General features: G+C 32.4%; 1 protein-coding gene across 4 annotated transcripts in view; it reads right to left on the bottom strand.

Moving 5' to 3' along the window:
- The window catches only part of SNTG1 (syntrophin gamma 1), a 370,856-nt gene that overhangs the window by 39,027 nt on the left and 315,121 nt on the right, over positions 1–16,708 (bottom strand). For 3 of the 4 annotated variants that reach the window (XM_032180786.1, XM_032180789.1, XM_032180787.1), the window contains 2 exons: positions 15,095–15,166; positions 2,079–2,231 (listed from right to left, as the gene is read on the bottom strand). In XM_032180786.1, the coding sequence (XP_032036677.1) occupies positions 2,079–2,231; positions 15,095–15,166 (225 nt within the window). The remainder of the gene's footprint in view (positions 1–2,078; positions 2,232–15,094; positions 15,167–16,708) is intronic. The other variant, XM_032180788.1, reaches the window with a different exon arrangement.

Consider the following 16,708-nt stretch of genomic DNA (forward strand, 5'->3'; position numbering starts at 1 on the left):
ATTGCATAGTAAGATAAACCTGCACAAAGCTGGATTATCATTCATATGAAATGCAAATATTCATACGAATGACTGCATAAAACAGAATTTTAGTAAACATTTGCAGGTGTTGCCTTGATTTTGAACCTGTTTTTTTTTTTTTTTTTTTTTTTTTTTTCTCTCACTGGGAAATTAAAACAACTTTCCAGAGGCAAATTTTAACATTAGTTATTCAAAACAGATTTTATATGAATCTGCAAATTCATGCATAAAAGCAGTAATGGATTTATGAAGGACAAATAGGGAAACCAAAGTGAGTTATATTAAAAATTGATAGTTTTTGTTTTATTTTATTTCCAAACTGGGATATAGAAAGAGAGGCAGGCAAGAAAATAAAGAAAAAAGGTGAAATCATAGGTGTGTGCTCCACAATGATAAGATGGCTGTTTGTCCCCTTTATCAAATATGCTATAATCGTTCAGACCCAGGAAATTAATAGTTTGAGTTCTTAACGGCTATTCTGAACATCCGTAGAGTCATATGAAAGGTGAAAATTTTAAAATATTAGGTTAAGTTTTTTAGAGAAAGTCTGTTTAGGAGACATGGGAGCAATTCTGAATAAATGTGGTTTTAAAACCAAAAGAAAAAAAAAAAATCCTTTATTAGGAATGCTCCAGCATGAATCAATACCAGAGACAAACAGATACAAAGTGGCTTCTGGGCTGAAAGTATTTGAGAAAATTGCCATATCTTCTTTTACTGATGTAGCAGAAAGCTACACAGTAACGTAGCACAGTAGTGCTTCTGCAAATAATGTTTTATATGAGAAAGAGAAAGTTTCTTAAATATTTAGTAGCAGAGGATATATGCTGTTGCAAATTTTATACAGAAAAACTACATTTTTATATTTACATTTTTCAGCACAACAATCAGAGCTCAAAAGGTAAGAATATCTCTTGTAAAAGGTAGCAGGGTGCATCAACATAAAGATAAAAATTGAACCTTAGACTCCTCCTTCAGTGATGGTAATACACATTAAAGCTGACAGCAGTATAGCTTTTGCAAAATTGATCTTTTTGATCAATTGCAAAATTGATCACTTATCTATTTGCAATGTGGGCTTATAGGTCAGAAGAGGGGTAGTATATAAACTATTGTAGACTAACAGTTGTCTAAATAACAATATTAATAACAATAATAATAAAACAACAATAATAATAACAAATATAATAATAATAACAAATATGTCATGCTTGTGTTCACAGGAGGATGCAGAAAATGAGTGAATGGAAATTGAATATTAGCCAATATTTGCACAGGGTAATACATTAATATGATTTTTGTAGTAGTGTGTACAGAAGAACTCATGGCAACCTCAACTAAAATTGTTCCATCGATAGGTATTATTTATGATTTGAACATTAAAATAACCACTGGGATTAGGTGATTTATAATTGTGTGGGTTTTTTTCCTCCTATTGTAAATCAAAATACTTTTTTTTTTTTTTTCCACATGAGAAAGAATGGTTATCTGTAAATATAACCAGTCTGATATTCAATAAGAAATCCATTAGTAATCTCTACCGGAATGTCATCCAACTCTGCTCTGTCAACTGACAATTGAGTAGATACCCAAGAAACGAGAAAAATGTGGAAAAAGAATAAAGACCAGAGGTGCATCTTACACCAATTAGCACTCTCAGTGTACTCTCACTCCTGCTTATTGCAAGGACAATTTGATTCATGCAAGGTGTTGTTACATTGTCCAATAACACATGAAGTAGCATATAAGACAGAGTATCTAAAGATAAAGATAAGAGTATCTAAATAGCTTTTTTTTTTTTTTTTTTTCCTTGATCTATACATTGTTCATATTCTTTTGTCCATGAACTTTAGTTAAACAGCTGTATATCATCTAGCCATAACTCAGAGTTGGTCTCTTCAGAACTTTAGATTGCAAGGTGCTTGGGAACATTAAAAGGAGGTTTACAAAGTTACATACATAAAATAATAATAATTTGAGAGTTCCAGGAGGCCAGAGAATTTCTTAAATTGCATGTTAATGTAACAAAAGGTAATCATTATGGCAGTTGTTCTCACCTGTATTCTTTCAACTTCTAAAAAAGTTGCAGTCTGGAAGGCTTTTTCCCATAGAGTTAGGTCAGACTCTAATTCCACAGAAAAGTAAAGATCTTCTCCAGATTCAGACTGGACACCAAAACAATGTTTCCGACGATCCAGTAGATCACTGTCCTGATGAAAACCTGAAGTTATATAATCTGGCATACATCAACTATTTTTTATTGCAAACATCCATGCTCCAAACCTAGCATGTCTAAATGACATTTTTAATGTTGCCACACTGTAGTAACTAATGAGGGATGAGGAACTGAAAATAAAAGTTTTGGAATAAACATTGACACCTCGAAGAATTTTAAACAGGACCCCAATATTCAGGGTGGTACAGAAAAGCAGCATATCTGGCATATTTTTCAATATCTTAAAAAATCACTTGTTATCAGCTATATGCCTTTAAATTAGATAAATTATAGAAAAAGGCAACTACTTTCTATTCACACGAGAAAGGCAAATACTTTCTATTCACACGAGAATACAAAGATCAGCTTCTCTGACCTATTTGACTCTCCCATGCTAGTCTGAAAGGATTTATTTAAGCATTTGATAAGTCCATCTATTTTGCCTATGGAGACTAGATAAATCAAATCCATACTTCTGATGCTTACAAAATCCACTGTGAAATTTGTCTATGGCTACATATTACCATTAGAGACAATGTTGGAAGCCAGTGGTTAGGTTTCTGGCTTTGGAAGTGGAGAAGGAATTTACTTTTGGCATTACTTTCAACATAACAACATACAGAGAATGTCAGATTGCAGAAATATATGGCATTTAATGATTGCTAGCATTTGTAATTGGCACTATAAACAAAGTTAGTTAAAAATAACAAAAACAAAAATAACAAAAAATAACAAAAATAACAAAGTTAGTCAGGAAATCCATCACTTAAATGTTATTCAATTATTATTTTTTCTTTTCCTGAAAAAGTAGAGGATGTTTTATGCTAAAATTCTGGCAAGTAATTCATCCTTGTGAAAAATACACTTGCAGAAGCAGTTTTAATTAATGTTGTCCATACTACAGCAAAGCAGCTGTCACAAACCACAGGCTCACCAGCTGTCCTTGCAAACAGTTCTGGAAATTTGGATATATGTAGCTTGGGTGCAACTTCTACAATGTTACCCTGTTGCAGAGGGCACAGCTGAGATCAGTGAAGAACTTGCAGGACAGCAGCATCATCTGGTTATAACCAACTTGAATAAACCAAGGAGACCATAATTAGTGGTTACAAGCCTTATATTGTTCAAGCCAACTCTCTCTGGGGCAGATAACCAGGAACTTTAAACTGTCAGAGAAAGGAAATAAATGAAACAGGAATCTCTATGAAATTATTACACTTGGGCAGGTAAGTAGGTAATGGTAGAGAACGCATTATTTTCCTCCTTTCTTTTCATTCAGTGGACATAAGACTGACCTGCCCAAGGTTTAGGACAGCATGTGCTCGTGGATGCTCTTGGTTCAAAATTGCTTTAGTGTCTAGAAAAAGCAGCTGTAGAGGCAACACAAGCTCTCTTTGCAATCATCATGACAAAACTGAGGTGTTCAGATTTTTAAAAGACCAACAATTATGAAGCAATCATCTTGATCAAATGGAATGGGCTGCCCAGGGAAGTGGTGGAGTCACCATCCTTGGAGGTCTTTAAAAGACATTTAGATGTTGAACTTAGCGATATGGTTTCATGGAGGACGTGTTAGTGTTAGGTCAGAGGTTGGACTCGATGATCTTGAGGTCTCTTCCAACCTAGACAATTCTGTGATTCTGTGATCTCCTTCTTTACCTATCTTCTATCAAATCCTAACCTCAACAGAATTAAATAATGGATGGAAAAAACATAATGAACATAGGTTGTTAGATCTTAAAACAGCATTTCCAAAAATAAATATTCTCCCAAATTAACATCTTTTTCCAGGTGTTGAGAGGGCTATGTAGTTGAATTAGTTAGATGTGAATAAACAACATGCTGTGTCCTATGACAAATACTTTTGTCTCATAATCTCTGTCCCTCCTCCTTGGCCCTTCACCTAAAACTAAAGATTAAACAAAGTTTTAAACAATTCCACTCACAACAGGTTTTCATAATGTCTAGGTTGCTGTCAGCGACAGCTATGTTCTACTGCATGCTTAACCTCAAAGTGCACAGAACAGCAGCACCATGACAAACATTTCATCTTTTGAGTATGTGAAGCAACATAAAACATATCTAGCACCTGATAATACAAACCCCATCAGTAGGAACTGGATGAATAAAAGTGCTCACTCCTCCAGGAAAGGACAGCTACTTCATACAGGGTAACAGTACATCTTGCCTAACAGGTCTTAAGTGGGATCTGAAAGTCATTAGAGTCCTAAAGCTACACCTGACTGAATATATCTATTGGTCCATAATCAGAAGGACCTATTCAGCACAGAGTTTAACAAAATTTATGTATGAGATACATATCATTCCCAGGGAAGGTTCTTCACACCTTGGATGAAACTAAAAAATACCTCAACCTCATCTTCAACTATTTTTAACAATAGCCAATAGAAAAAAAAAAAAAAAAAAGAAAAAAGAAAAAAGAAAGAAAGAAAAAAAAATCAACTCTGCCTGAAACTGGCATTTTTTGAAACAATTCTATGGCACTGTGTGGGATCACAGGAATCACTGTCTAAGAACAATTGAACTAACAGGCCCTGTTTTTAAATGGAAGGAAGTGTAATTCTTGGTTCCAGAATGCCTACCTGTGTTTAGCTGGGTACAGTTAAGGTTTGATTACACTGTGAGACTCACATGTTCACTGTCTTTTTTTCCTATTGCGAAGAATACGTTGGCTGTGAAAAAGTGTTGAGTTCTTTTAGAAACTGTCAAAATGAAAGTGTTAATAGCTATACTGACACTGATCTCTGTTAAAATGTGTTTGAAAAGTGCAAAAATCTCAGAACAGTCTTTTGAACTGATTAAATAAAGGCTTTTGCATTTTATCACCAATATTGCTAGCAGTAATTGTACTAAATTTTATTAAGCATTTCATCAATCCTAGAAGATGAAACAAGAAAGATAAACTGGATTTGGGATATTAAGCCATATTTTTGCTATATCTATATTAAAATGAGGATATACTTGGATTTAGAGAGGATTTAATCAATACTATGCATTGATAGCATACTCAGTGACTTACATACAAAAAAAAAAAAAGAATATTTCAACTACTACATCAGATTGTGACAGATAACATACACAGTATGCTCATTAACAAAACAAAGTAATGCAAAGTAATAAAAAAGATGAAAAATAAAGTTCAAAACAAAACTTCTTCATACCAGAAAAATAGTGTAGAAAAATAATTTGAAATATTACAGGAAGTTTTCTTATTTGGAATGAAAACAAAATTCAACATGAAAATTTTCCACAGAACAAAAATTTCATTTTTTTTAAATTAATTGTAATTTGATGATCTGCATGTACATGTGATTTTGATATCCATCTATATGGTTAAGTGAATGGTAAGAAAAATTCCAGTCAACTATTTGCTTGGTATATTTTAGTTTACAATCAGTTGTCACCATATAAATGAGATATTAATTTCCTTCTTAGTGGTATTTTGTTTTATGTGTAAAAACAATTTGATGGCTCTGCAAGGCTCTCTTTAGTTCTGCTTCTGCTTTCTTTTGACCTTTCTTTAAGCTTTCATTTCTGCTCAGGTATGTAAAAAGTGAAACCTACATACCATATCATAGATTTAAATATGTTTTCAATTATACTATGGATAGGTGTAGGAAACAATATGTATACAAAGTTAAAAGACAGCTGTTGAAATGTCCTTGGAAAAGTAGCACTATGAAATTCTGTCTTAGGAATCCAACTGAGAATTGTCCTAAGCTCTGCAAGTTTAGGATAAACTTGTCAGGAGTCTCAAAAACAAGCCTGAATTAAGAAGGAATCTTCACTAATTGACTTTGACAAAATAGTTACTTCAGTTATAATATATTATATCCAGTTTAAAAGCTGTTTTGAACCTGTATTTTTATTAACGCTCACTAGTCAATGATGGACATTAGCTAATTTCATGTTATTTTGTAAGTACTTTTTCATACTGTTAATGATCATCTGTACCATTTGTCCTTGATGTTCTCAATATGAATTAATATAGACTCTGAAGAGGAACAGTCACAAAGCTTGTAGCAGTACGCTAATTCCCTACTGGAAGGAAAGTAGCCCTGCTGAAGGATGAGCTGTGAGGAAAGTCTTTGGCTTACACCCAGCTTCAGGGTAATCCAGCATCTCTGCTGACAGTATGGGATGATTCCTGCTTGCCTAATTAATAATGATGTCCATGTTAAGTGAGAGTAATAAATTTGTCTAAAGGGAACCAAGCATGGCTCATTAGGCAGGTCCTTTCAAATTAAGGCAGAGTGCTTCTTTATCACTGAGTAGTGACATCATATTCTCTTTGGCAGAGGGAATCTTTCCTCCTTTAAAAGCAACAGTACTCCTTTTAGATTACTTGGATCTTTTCATTTTATGTGTGATGGATCCACTGAATACTCATTTAGGTCTTAGCTAAATCCACTAAGATGCAAGAGACCCTGACTTTTACTACAGTCAGGGAAAGCACTGTTCTATTCTATAAAGGTCAAACAAAACTAATTCTACCTGCCTCATGTTCATGGTATGACTTTAACCCAGAAGGCTCAATAACTGCCTGGAATACTGTTTAACCTGTTATACATGTATATAATATATATTATATATATTATGTATAGGTTATACATGTATATAATATATAAAGAAATTTGAAGGTTGATCTGTAGTATTAGTGGCACTGGTAAGCAGGTTTTGGCATGAGCAACAATCCATGGAAGATGTTCAAAACCATCTCAATCAGAGTTATTTACATACACATACAAAAAAAAAAAAAGACCTTAACATTTAAGTAATTTTTATTCCCACTGTAAAAGTGATGTAAACATTAATGTTTGCATTATTAGATATAATTCTTGATAATGCATCAATGGGAAAATAAAATGTGTTTTTTTTTTTTTTTTTTTTTTTGCTTTGTTTTTTTGACTACTTTAGACATTCCTGAAATAAATGACTCTGTCCTATCATAAACAGGATTCAAATCTAGCATCTAAATTCTCTGAAGACAAAAAGCTCTCTCCCCTCTGTACAAGAATGACTCTAAAATAATACCAAAGTAACTGCAAAAATAATCACATCATGCTTTCGCATCTGCTGGCATCAGTGCCCTGATAATTTTACTGTTTTTGCTACCTTTCACTTATCTCCACCTACATAAACAAAATACTTCTTTCTAAGGGATACTAATGATCTATTTCTTTTTCTGAAACTTTGGGAACACTTTTCTCAAGCACCACCATTAGTTGCTATGGAGATTTTTCTAATAGCATTTACAGGCAGCAGGGAACAGATTCACTCAAGTGAGAAAAAAAGATACTCTTTTTCCAATATATCCTCATTAATCAAATAATAAAGAAAATAAAACACCCTATGTCATTTGCATGCAGGCATATGTCTTTTTTTGTGTGTTTTTTTTTTGATCCATCTGAACTTTGAAGTCAAAAAACCTGAGATTAAAAATGTTGCAATGTATTTAAATAGACACAGAATTTCAGCTAAACAAAACAATGGATAGAATATTTTTCAATATTCAAATTTTGTGAAAATATGCATTCTGAAGGGGAAAAATCATTACAAGTACAAGATAAATTTTAGTTTCAATTAAATTTCCATTAGAAACATCTTTGTGATTGCTTGGGAGAAATAGAAATGTTCATTCCTTGTAACTTAATAGGCAAAGCACTAAGCTCGAATGTAAAATTAATTTCCAATTCTGCCTGATTAAAAGATGATTCAGGCTCAAAGACTTATTTTATTCAGAGTCTGAATTTAGGTTTCTCCTGATGTGCCATAATGTTACCTGTTTGTTCCTTAATAACCTCCACCCAGAAATGTGTTTATTTTAATGCTATATGGGGACAATTTTCAAAAGTATTTTATAAAGACAATTCATCTTTGAGGCAAATAACAACAAAACCAACCAAACAAAAACCTATTCTAATACTTTCCAGAGAAGCACTGGTAGTTGTATTCTCCTAAAGAAAAATCAGAGTGCAAGGTAATTACAAGCAGAAACTTAAAATGTGCTGATGACCTCTTTGGAGAGTTATTAAAGTCTTGTACCTCTCCAAACTCTGAGGCATTATTGGCTGGAAATGAAATTTGAGAACAGATCCCAGAAGAGTAAACATTTCAATTACTGATAGCAGTGCTCATATATTTTCATTCTAAGCCCTTGTTTACAAGTTTCTCAAAAGTAATAGTGCTTATAGTTTTTTCCATGTTAGTTGCCTAAGGATATTTTTTTATGTTCAAGTTATAGTTAAAACAGCTCAATCAGTTCTGTGAAATAATTTAGAAAAAATATGAAATTGTTCCATCCATGTCATATACAAACAAACAAAAGAACATACAAAGAAAGAGAACTAGCTCCTGAAACATCTTTTGGGGCTGTTCTGGAGCATATATCCTTTGTAACTGCAGTGTTTGCTTTTGGTATGGGAGGAAACATTTGCTGTCCTCAAAAATAAATCAAGATCTACTGCAAAATACAGACATTCTGAGCAAAATTTGGCTGCTACTGTTTTGATGATTTCTTTCTGAACTTGTTCTATCTCTATCGCATAAGGAAAGAATTTTCCCTGCTTTTCCCAGCTGTTAGGGGATGTTATCTTACTGCTCATAAGAAATGAGAACAGAATACATCATTCTTTCTTCAAGCGGCTATACACCTCTCCAAAAAACAAAAGGGACAAAAGTCCTAAATTTTGTCCTTAAAAAAAAAAGTCCTTATAGAAAAAAAAGGACTTTTTCCTTAGAGAAAAGTCCTTATAACTCTCTATATGTTATCTACATGTTTGTCTATTTTCCAATCATGCATTTCTTTTAAAGGTATGAAAAGGTCTTTTAAAGATTTCCCTTGTAAAGGACACAGATATTGGGAGAATATGAATTAAATTTCTTAGAAGAGGGAAGAACTAATGCCTTTAACCGACAGATTGCAAGAATCATTTAAGTATATATCTTCTGTATTTCTTATTCTTTTCCTGTTTTTCCGTGTGTTTATCTTATTATTTCTTCCAGGAAGCAGGATCAGACTCTAATGGTGGCTGCCACAGCCAAATTCAACTGACTGAGTTTTCCCAAGAGTAGACAGTTTATGCTATCTACTGATATATATCTACTAATATATAATATTATGCATAAATAAATAAATAAATAAATAATTTAAAAATCCCCCCTCCATTAAAAAAATATATATAAAATTAAAGAGAAACAGAACCTTACTTAAAACTTTACATTTAAAACATCTTCCTTTTCTGAATCAAATAAAAATTTACCAAGTCTTTATACAATGGTAGATGTCATGCAACTAATAAAACTGTCTGCTTTCAAAAAAGGCCCATTGAACATATCCAAATTAGGAATTAGGTATTAGGAATTCTATCAGTATGTAGCCATCAAAGAGAAATTAATTGAAATCACATACAGAATCACAGAATAAAAGGAAATGTGGTCATCTAGTACACATCTCTATCCAAGGTAGGAGCAGCTACACACCTGCTTATGCTTAAAAGGATACAACCATGGATATTCAACAGCCTTGGTAGGAGCTCTATTTCAGTACTGAATGACACTAGCACCTGACAGTTTTTTCTTTATTGTGTAGCTGAAGACAACTTAATGATGGTCTTAATGCCAGTGGACAAGGAGAACATTTATGACTTCTACTTTTATTTTTATCTTATAACATAGCTGTAATATAAGTTAAAGTGGGAACAGAACCTCTTTTCTCTGGAAACGTTAAATATAGTTAACATACAGATCAGCAGGACATAAAATTACTTCAACTACTTAGAAGTGAAACACTCAACAATTTAACATTTTTTTACAAGTGTCAAAATTGGCTGAAAATGTAATGTTCCCTAGATACAGTATTAACCTGTTGATAAAAGGGATCCATTACTTACACCTCCTAAGCAGTTTTGAATTTGCATAAAGTATTGAAATCATACCACAACGTAAGCCTTAGTCATTGACCAAATTATATTAATAATGCACCTCAAAATACAGTCTTTCTTAAAATACCTTTACTTTAAATATTTATTAGTCTATTGGCATTCATTTTAAACTTTACTCTGAATATATAAACATTTTATGTAGTTTCCTATGATTCTGTATGATTCTTTTCCTATTAAAAATATCTGAAGCAATAATAGAAATTATTTTTTCCCCATAAAGCACAACGTCTATTTTTCCTAGTTGAGATCTAGATGTAATGTGACTTATTGAGGAAGAAGAACAAAATTACAGGACATTCAATTGGGAAAAATAACATAGCTCCATTTGAGAAATTTATACACTAATAGCTAAAAAGTGAGGGAGGAAACACAAGTCATCTGAGATACTGAGTTGATCCCAATTACTACTATAGTAAGAAAAGTATAACTACACTGATGTGAATTATATCAGATATAAACATCAATGATTCACCATTCTGACATACTGCCAGCATGGACTTCTTTTCGTAACTACCCTCACATTTCAATTCAGATCGGATCTGCTACCTGAATATGCTCCCTGTTTTATGCTAAATAAAATACGCTGTTTATTGTAAATCTCCAAATGTTTTTGCATGACACATTGAAGACAGAGGGGGTGACTGAGAGATATAAAGCATTTTCTCACAGTTACAACAAGATGCTTGTATGAAGCTGAAGAGCATTAGTAACTTAAGTAAAAAAGCAAACTTGATAGAACATAAATGTAATATTTTCTATTTTTATTCACACTTTACCTGAATAATTTCCCCTTTTTTTTCTATCTCCCTTGTGCAAGAAATTACTGAAATAACAAAGTTACTTAGCAATTTATCAAATACTATAATCTTTTTTTAAATATACACACACATGCATGTGCACACACATACACACATTCAAAAGACGGCCACAAGTTAACTGCACATCAAAAACGTAGGAGGTACCAAAAGACATATTCAATTCAACCAACTTTGAAGTGCTGAGGAGGCCAAGGCCATCCGTTTATTTCTGATGGTTATATCTGGCTTCTTCAATTTTTGAAGTCTTGAACAAACCTAAAATTGGAATTATCTGGCTATTAATGGGTCTTTACTCCTCAAAATAGAGGACTGGGTGAAACAAGATTCTTCCAGAATAAAATAGCAATATTTATTCATAGCACTATCCCTACTTTTCCACCAATTCTGTTGAAAATGATTAACTGATACATTTTAATTTCAGAAGTGGTATCATCAGATTATCTTTCCAGAAAACTTGTTTAACATGAATTACAGATTTTCATTCATATGCTGAGTGTTGATGTCCCAGTAGCATCAGTTTGAATAGAATTTGTACAGAAAGGAAAGTGGATTAAAAGTATCAATCACTTTCTCTCATCAATTTATTCCACTGATTCCACTCATCAGAACTGTTACAAATTCTAACTTCTTCCCAATTTGAACTTGTCTAGCTTTACTTACTGATTGTTCTTTCTTGTAACTTGTTTCTTTTAAGGGTTAAAGAGTGCCCTCAGTTCCTCTATTCTCAGTCCCCCAGTGCCCTCTATTCTCTGTTAAAGTACTTGCATCCCATAATAACCTATTACATTTTTATTAACTATGCCTATCAACTCATATATCTTTCCTCCAGACACAAAGTTATTTGTATTTTCATTAATGTCCCTTTTCCTTTGAATATAGCCCATTGCTATGTTTGCCATTATGTCATAATGAATAATTTAGTCCAATATAATTAAAATATGATTGTTGTACTTGGTCTGATTTACTTAATTTGCATGTCAAAAGGTAACATTTCAACCCCAAAATATTGACTATGAAGACTTTTATACTTATAATATACATATTTTTACAAGGTAGTTTGAAGGTCTACTACAGAATCTTTATTTTATTTTATTTTATTTTATTTTATTTTATTTTATTTTATTTTATTTTATTTTATTTTATTTTATTTTATTTTATTTTTTAAATAATCCACTATTGTTCTGGTAGTGTTTGGATGTGATATTTTATTTTTATTTTATTTTACTTTTTAAATTGCACATATTAGGGGATCAGTGCTTGTTTGATGAATTTATGTCAAAAAAATGTTTTTCAAAGTCAAAATAGAGCTTTTAAAAATCTACTTTTATGTTTCAATTTTTTACTGGTGTATCTGATTATGTAGAAGGTTGTAATCACATTAAGAATATTGACTTATTGTTGTGTAAAAAATAAGTCTCCTCCTCTTTCTTTTCCTTGTAGAAGCTGCATTTGTACTAATAAATAAAGCATGTATGGGACTGTTTGCTCACACCACAGTTACTGGAAATGGCAATTCATACTATGAAACTCTGTCCTTCTTAAACAGGATGTACACGGGAAAACAGCTCAATAGAAAATTTTTCCTCACCCATGATAACATTCAAGTTACACCGAGAATTGTTTGGGTAAGTGCTAGGTGGTCCATTTGGTCTAAAATCCAAGGTAGCAATCATACAAATAGATAAATAAAAGTATGTGGTGTTCCACCATCTGGGAATGTTTTGTGATACTTATATCTAGTAAATGAGTAGCCTGAATAATTTGAGTTTAGACATGAATGTGGAACTAAACCTACTTCAGAGACACTGAGTAGCTATATTATTCTGCAGATGGCATTATTATCTTCCTGGATTTATTCCTGTCCAGTAAAATATGATTATCTCTTATAAAGTAGAAACAGAACAATTCTATATTCTCAGTATTTCTAAAAAGAATGACACAAACTCAGTAGCTTCTCTGGAAGAACAGAAAGTGTAGAAGAAGGAACAGTCTGTAGTAGAAGAGTCCAGGTTTCTTTTCTTCATTTTTTTCATGAGTCTTCCCAAGTTATCATGCTATCTATCAATCTGAGAATATTAAAAACCTGTTAGTCTACCAGTTTGCCATCCAACTCATTCTCCAAGAGAAGCCAATTTATTATGAAAGTAGCTTGAGAGGTACAATAAAAGGGAGGAAGTTTGAAGGTGATCACAAAGTACCAAATTAACTTTTAAAAAAGTTGTCTCTGCTTTGGTAATATCCATGCAGACAATGTGTTTTGTACAAACGTGTCTAGAAACACACATTGCTAAAACTGAGACCTTCATGATGCTGGCAAAAAAGCTTAAAAAAAACTTGAGTCTCTACAGAGGTTCATTGTTGTAGTAGTAAAGGAAAGCTGTTTTTCTGGTTTCAGAAGCTATAATTTCACTGAAGTTAATTTTATGCTACTATTTTTTAATCATTTAGAGTTTTTAGGCAGCCCAAAAATATTGTTTGAAACACTCCAATACCTTATGAGCTTGACTATACTTACAGACAATAAAGGAATAACTGAATGAGTAACATAATAAATAAATGCATGAATGATATTTCTATACCACTTATATTGGAATTGTCCTTATTCTAGGACATGATATGTTAATAAAAACTGAGAATGGAGGATCTACAGACAGCTTGAACAGCTAGGAGTGAGATATTTCGTCTCTCCCTAAACCTTACTGTTTTAAGAGCACTGGTCATATTAATTTCTCAGTGCAATGTCTTTACAGAGTGAACAGCCATTTCTGTTAACTTTCTCCCTACATGACCACTGCTAAAGAATCAATGTTTACACACACTTGGTAGTTAAAGTACATACCACTGTGATGGGACATGTTGCATTTAGAGTGTGCTATTCCTTAACCAAGACTCCAGACCCCACAGACAAACCATTGGTACTAGAACTCTTACCTTTTCTTTTTCAGATTACTAGCAGGTGTTTGTCTTTGTTTGTTTTGTTTTGTTTTGTTTTGTTTTGTTTTGTTTCAGTTTATAAATTTGCTTTCTTATTTTTGAACTCACTGACATAAAAAGCTTCTGAAATTATTACAGCTGTTTGATCTCTAATCTGGCTCCTAAAGGAATGGGTTATTTACCTACATGAGCTATAAAAATTAGAAAGTGTAGTACGTACATCAGTATAAGGTTTTCCCAAAAGGATATACTTTTTTTTTAAAAAATAAGTTTGTTCATACTTCTTCATGATGTTAGTCTCTGCTAGATGAAACTTCAGAAAAGACCAAATTGCCTCTTATATAATTTGGACCTAAAAAATTATATAATAATAAAGTACATAGGAAAGCACTTCAGATGAATGGAAAGAGACAACTTCCGATCTCTTTTTCCTCTCCTTCCCCACATGCTGAACATCTGGAAAACTGTTTTTCACTGTTTTAAAAACAGAGACAAGACAATATATATTATTTTTGAGTGAATTCAATATGAAAAATTAAGTACAATGTACCATAATGGCCCTATGCAGTTTTCTACTCACAGATTTAACTTTCTAAACATATTTAATTTGGCTTTTCCATTTATTACTGTTGAGGCAAACTGAAGAAACTGGGGGGAGGCGGGGGGGAAGGACAAAAGTTTTCAGAGTGGCATTCAGAGTTTTAAGGACTCTGTTGTCAGTCTTTGTGCAATCTTACATTGTAACTGTGAGTTGCATCAAGGTATTTGAAAGTAACAGAATTGATGCCTATTTCTTTACCTCCTCATTTAGAAGAATAGACTTTATACCAGTTGAGTGTGCCAGTAAAGTAAAACCATAAAACTTTTATTTTATTTTTTTTCAGTACTGCGTTATGAAGAAATAAAATTGCTTTCCAGTCAAAATCAGTTTATTTCCAAATTTTCAATGCCTTTTCAAAATATTCATTATAGATTTTGGCTCTGTACCTAGTGACATCAGGACTTCTGATACTGACTTCAAAGGGTCAAAATTTGATCTTTTTCTGCAAGATGGTCACACGGATTTTTAGTTGCAGTGTTATACTCTGGCTTCTTAACTGGTTTGACAAAGTGCTGTTTTATTTTACATATTTTAATCATACCTTCAGAATTTTGCACATTATCTCATAAACTGAAAATGTTTTCTCAGCTCTTGTCCAATCCCAGGTTGTAACCTTGGAAAAAACAAACAGGAAAAGAAAGCAAGTTATTTTTCTTTATTTCAAGAATAAGCTTACTATAAAAAATAAATAAATAATCTATCCCTAGAACTTCCTACCTCTTACATCCAATATGGTTTATTTTGAGCAATAACTACCAGGTATCAGACTGTTGCATTCAGACAGTGCTGAGGAGGCATCCTGCCTTGTACCTTCAAGTAGCTTTGCATGCAGGCTGCTCATGAAGGAGCTTCCTCTGCCTATGCTAGTGGGGGTTGCATTGATATGCCAACATGATACTTTAATGAGTTCACAGAGACCCATTTCTCCCCACTTCCCTACTTATAATAAGCAATTTGCTCTAATCACCTACATTGTTTGCAAAGGTCCAAAACCATAAAACAGAACACTCCAACCTTGCAGTGTCCTAGACACTTACTATATATATCTCTTAATGTAGTTGAAAAAAACCCAAAACTAACTAGAAATGAAACAGGTAAATCCACATTTCCTTTTTTCTTTACCAAGATGAGTCTTCTCCTAAATTCCAACAAATTGAGATTTGAATAGTAGTCTATTGCTCCTTGTAGTCTCAGGATTTAACAACTGCTTTTAATAGTATTACTTTAAAGCAACTATTTTCAACAAAAACTACATACAGCTTATCAAAATGATGCAAGGGTGGTAGATAATACTTAGACAAGATAAAAAGGGATAGATGAATATATTTAATTGGAAAAAGTTCAAAAGCAATCTATAAATAACTTTTGAATAAAAATGCATGAAGGAAAGAGAAGAATTAGTCACAGTCTCAATAGACTGAAAAATACACAAAACAGAGTAGAAAAAGATGTTCTATAAGAAAAAAAAAAAAAAAAGGGCAAGAAGTAATGAACAATGGCCCAGCTCCAAAGGAAGATAGTTCTGATATAAAAATTGTTAGAAGAGATAAAGAGGCTGAATAATTCTGTTTTTCAAGATTTAAAAATACAAAGGTATTTGAAAAATATATCATAAACTAGTATTCACAGCATAAGAGAAATTTATTTTTCATTGAAAGTGAAAATCACCATGAATAGACACAGTATTCCTGAATAACATATATAGGTTTGTATGCCTTGCTATAGAACTTTCTTAATCAATACAATTTTATGATGTATGATAAAATCCTGTCCCTGACTAATTTTTAGGTATACAGGCTATTAAAATTGAATCTCTTTTGAGGAAATCACAGTAAAGAATTAAAAGTTCAAAATATGGTGTCATCTATTGGAATTTTATTTGTTTGCAGTCATATTCAAACACACTTTTTACCATCTTATTGCAATATGGGTATTAAATAAGATATCTAATGAAGAAAGTGACAAAATACTGAGAGTTACAAATTATTTTTGATATAGAGCGAGGAAGTGAAGAAACATTGGAAATATACAATCTTTATGAATGGAAAAGCTATTTAGAGAAAAGATATGTAAAATGTTTTTTGTTAAAATTAATTAATTAATTAATCTGTTTCTACTGAGGACAGAAAATGAAATGAACTTTCTCACCATGATC

Source organism: Aythya fuligula, chromosome 2 (assembly GCF_009819795.1).
Source record: "Aythya fuligula isolate bAytFul2 chromosome 2, bAytFul2.pri, whole genome shotgun sequence".
NCBI lineage: Eukaryota > Metazoa > Chordata > Aves > Anseriformes > Anatidae > Aythya > Aythya fuligula.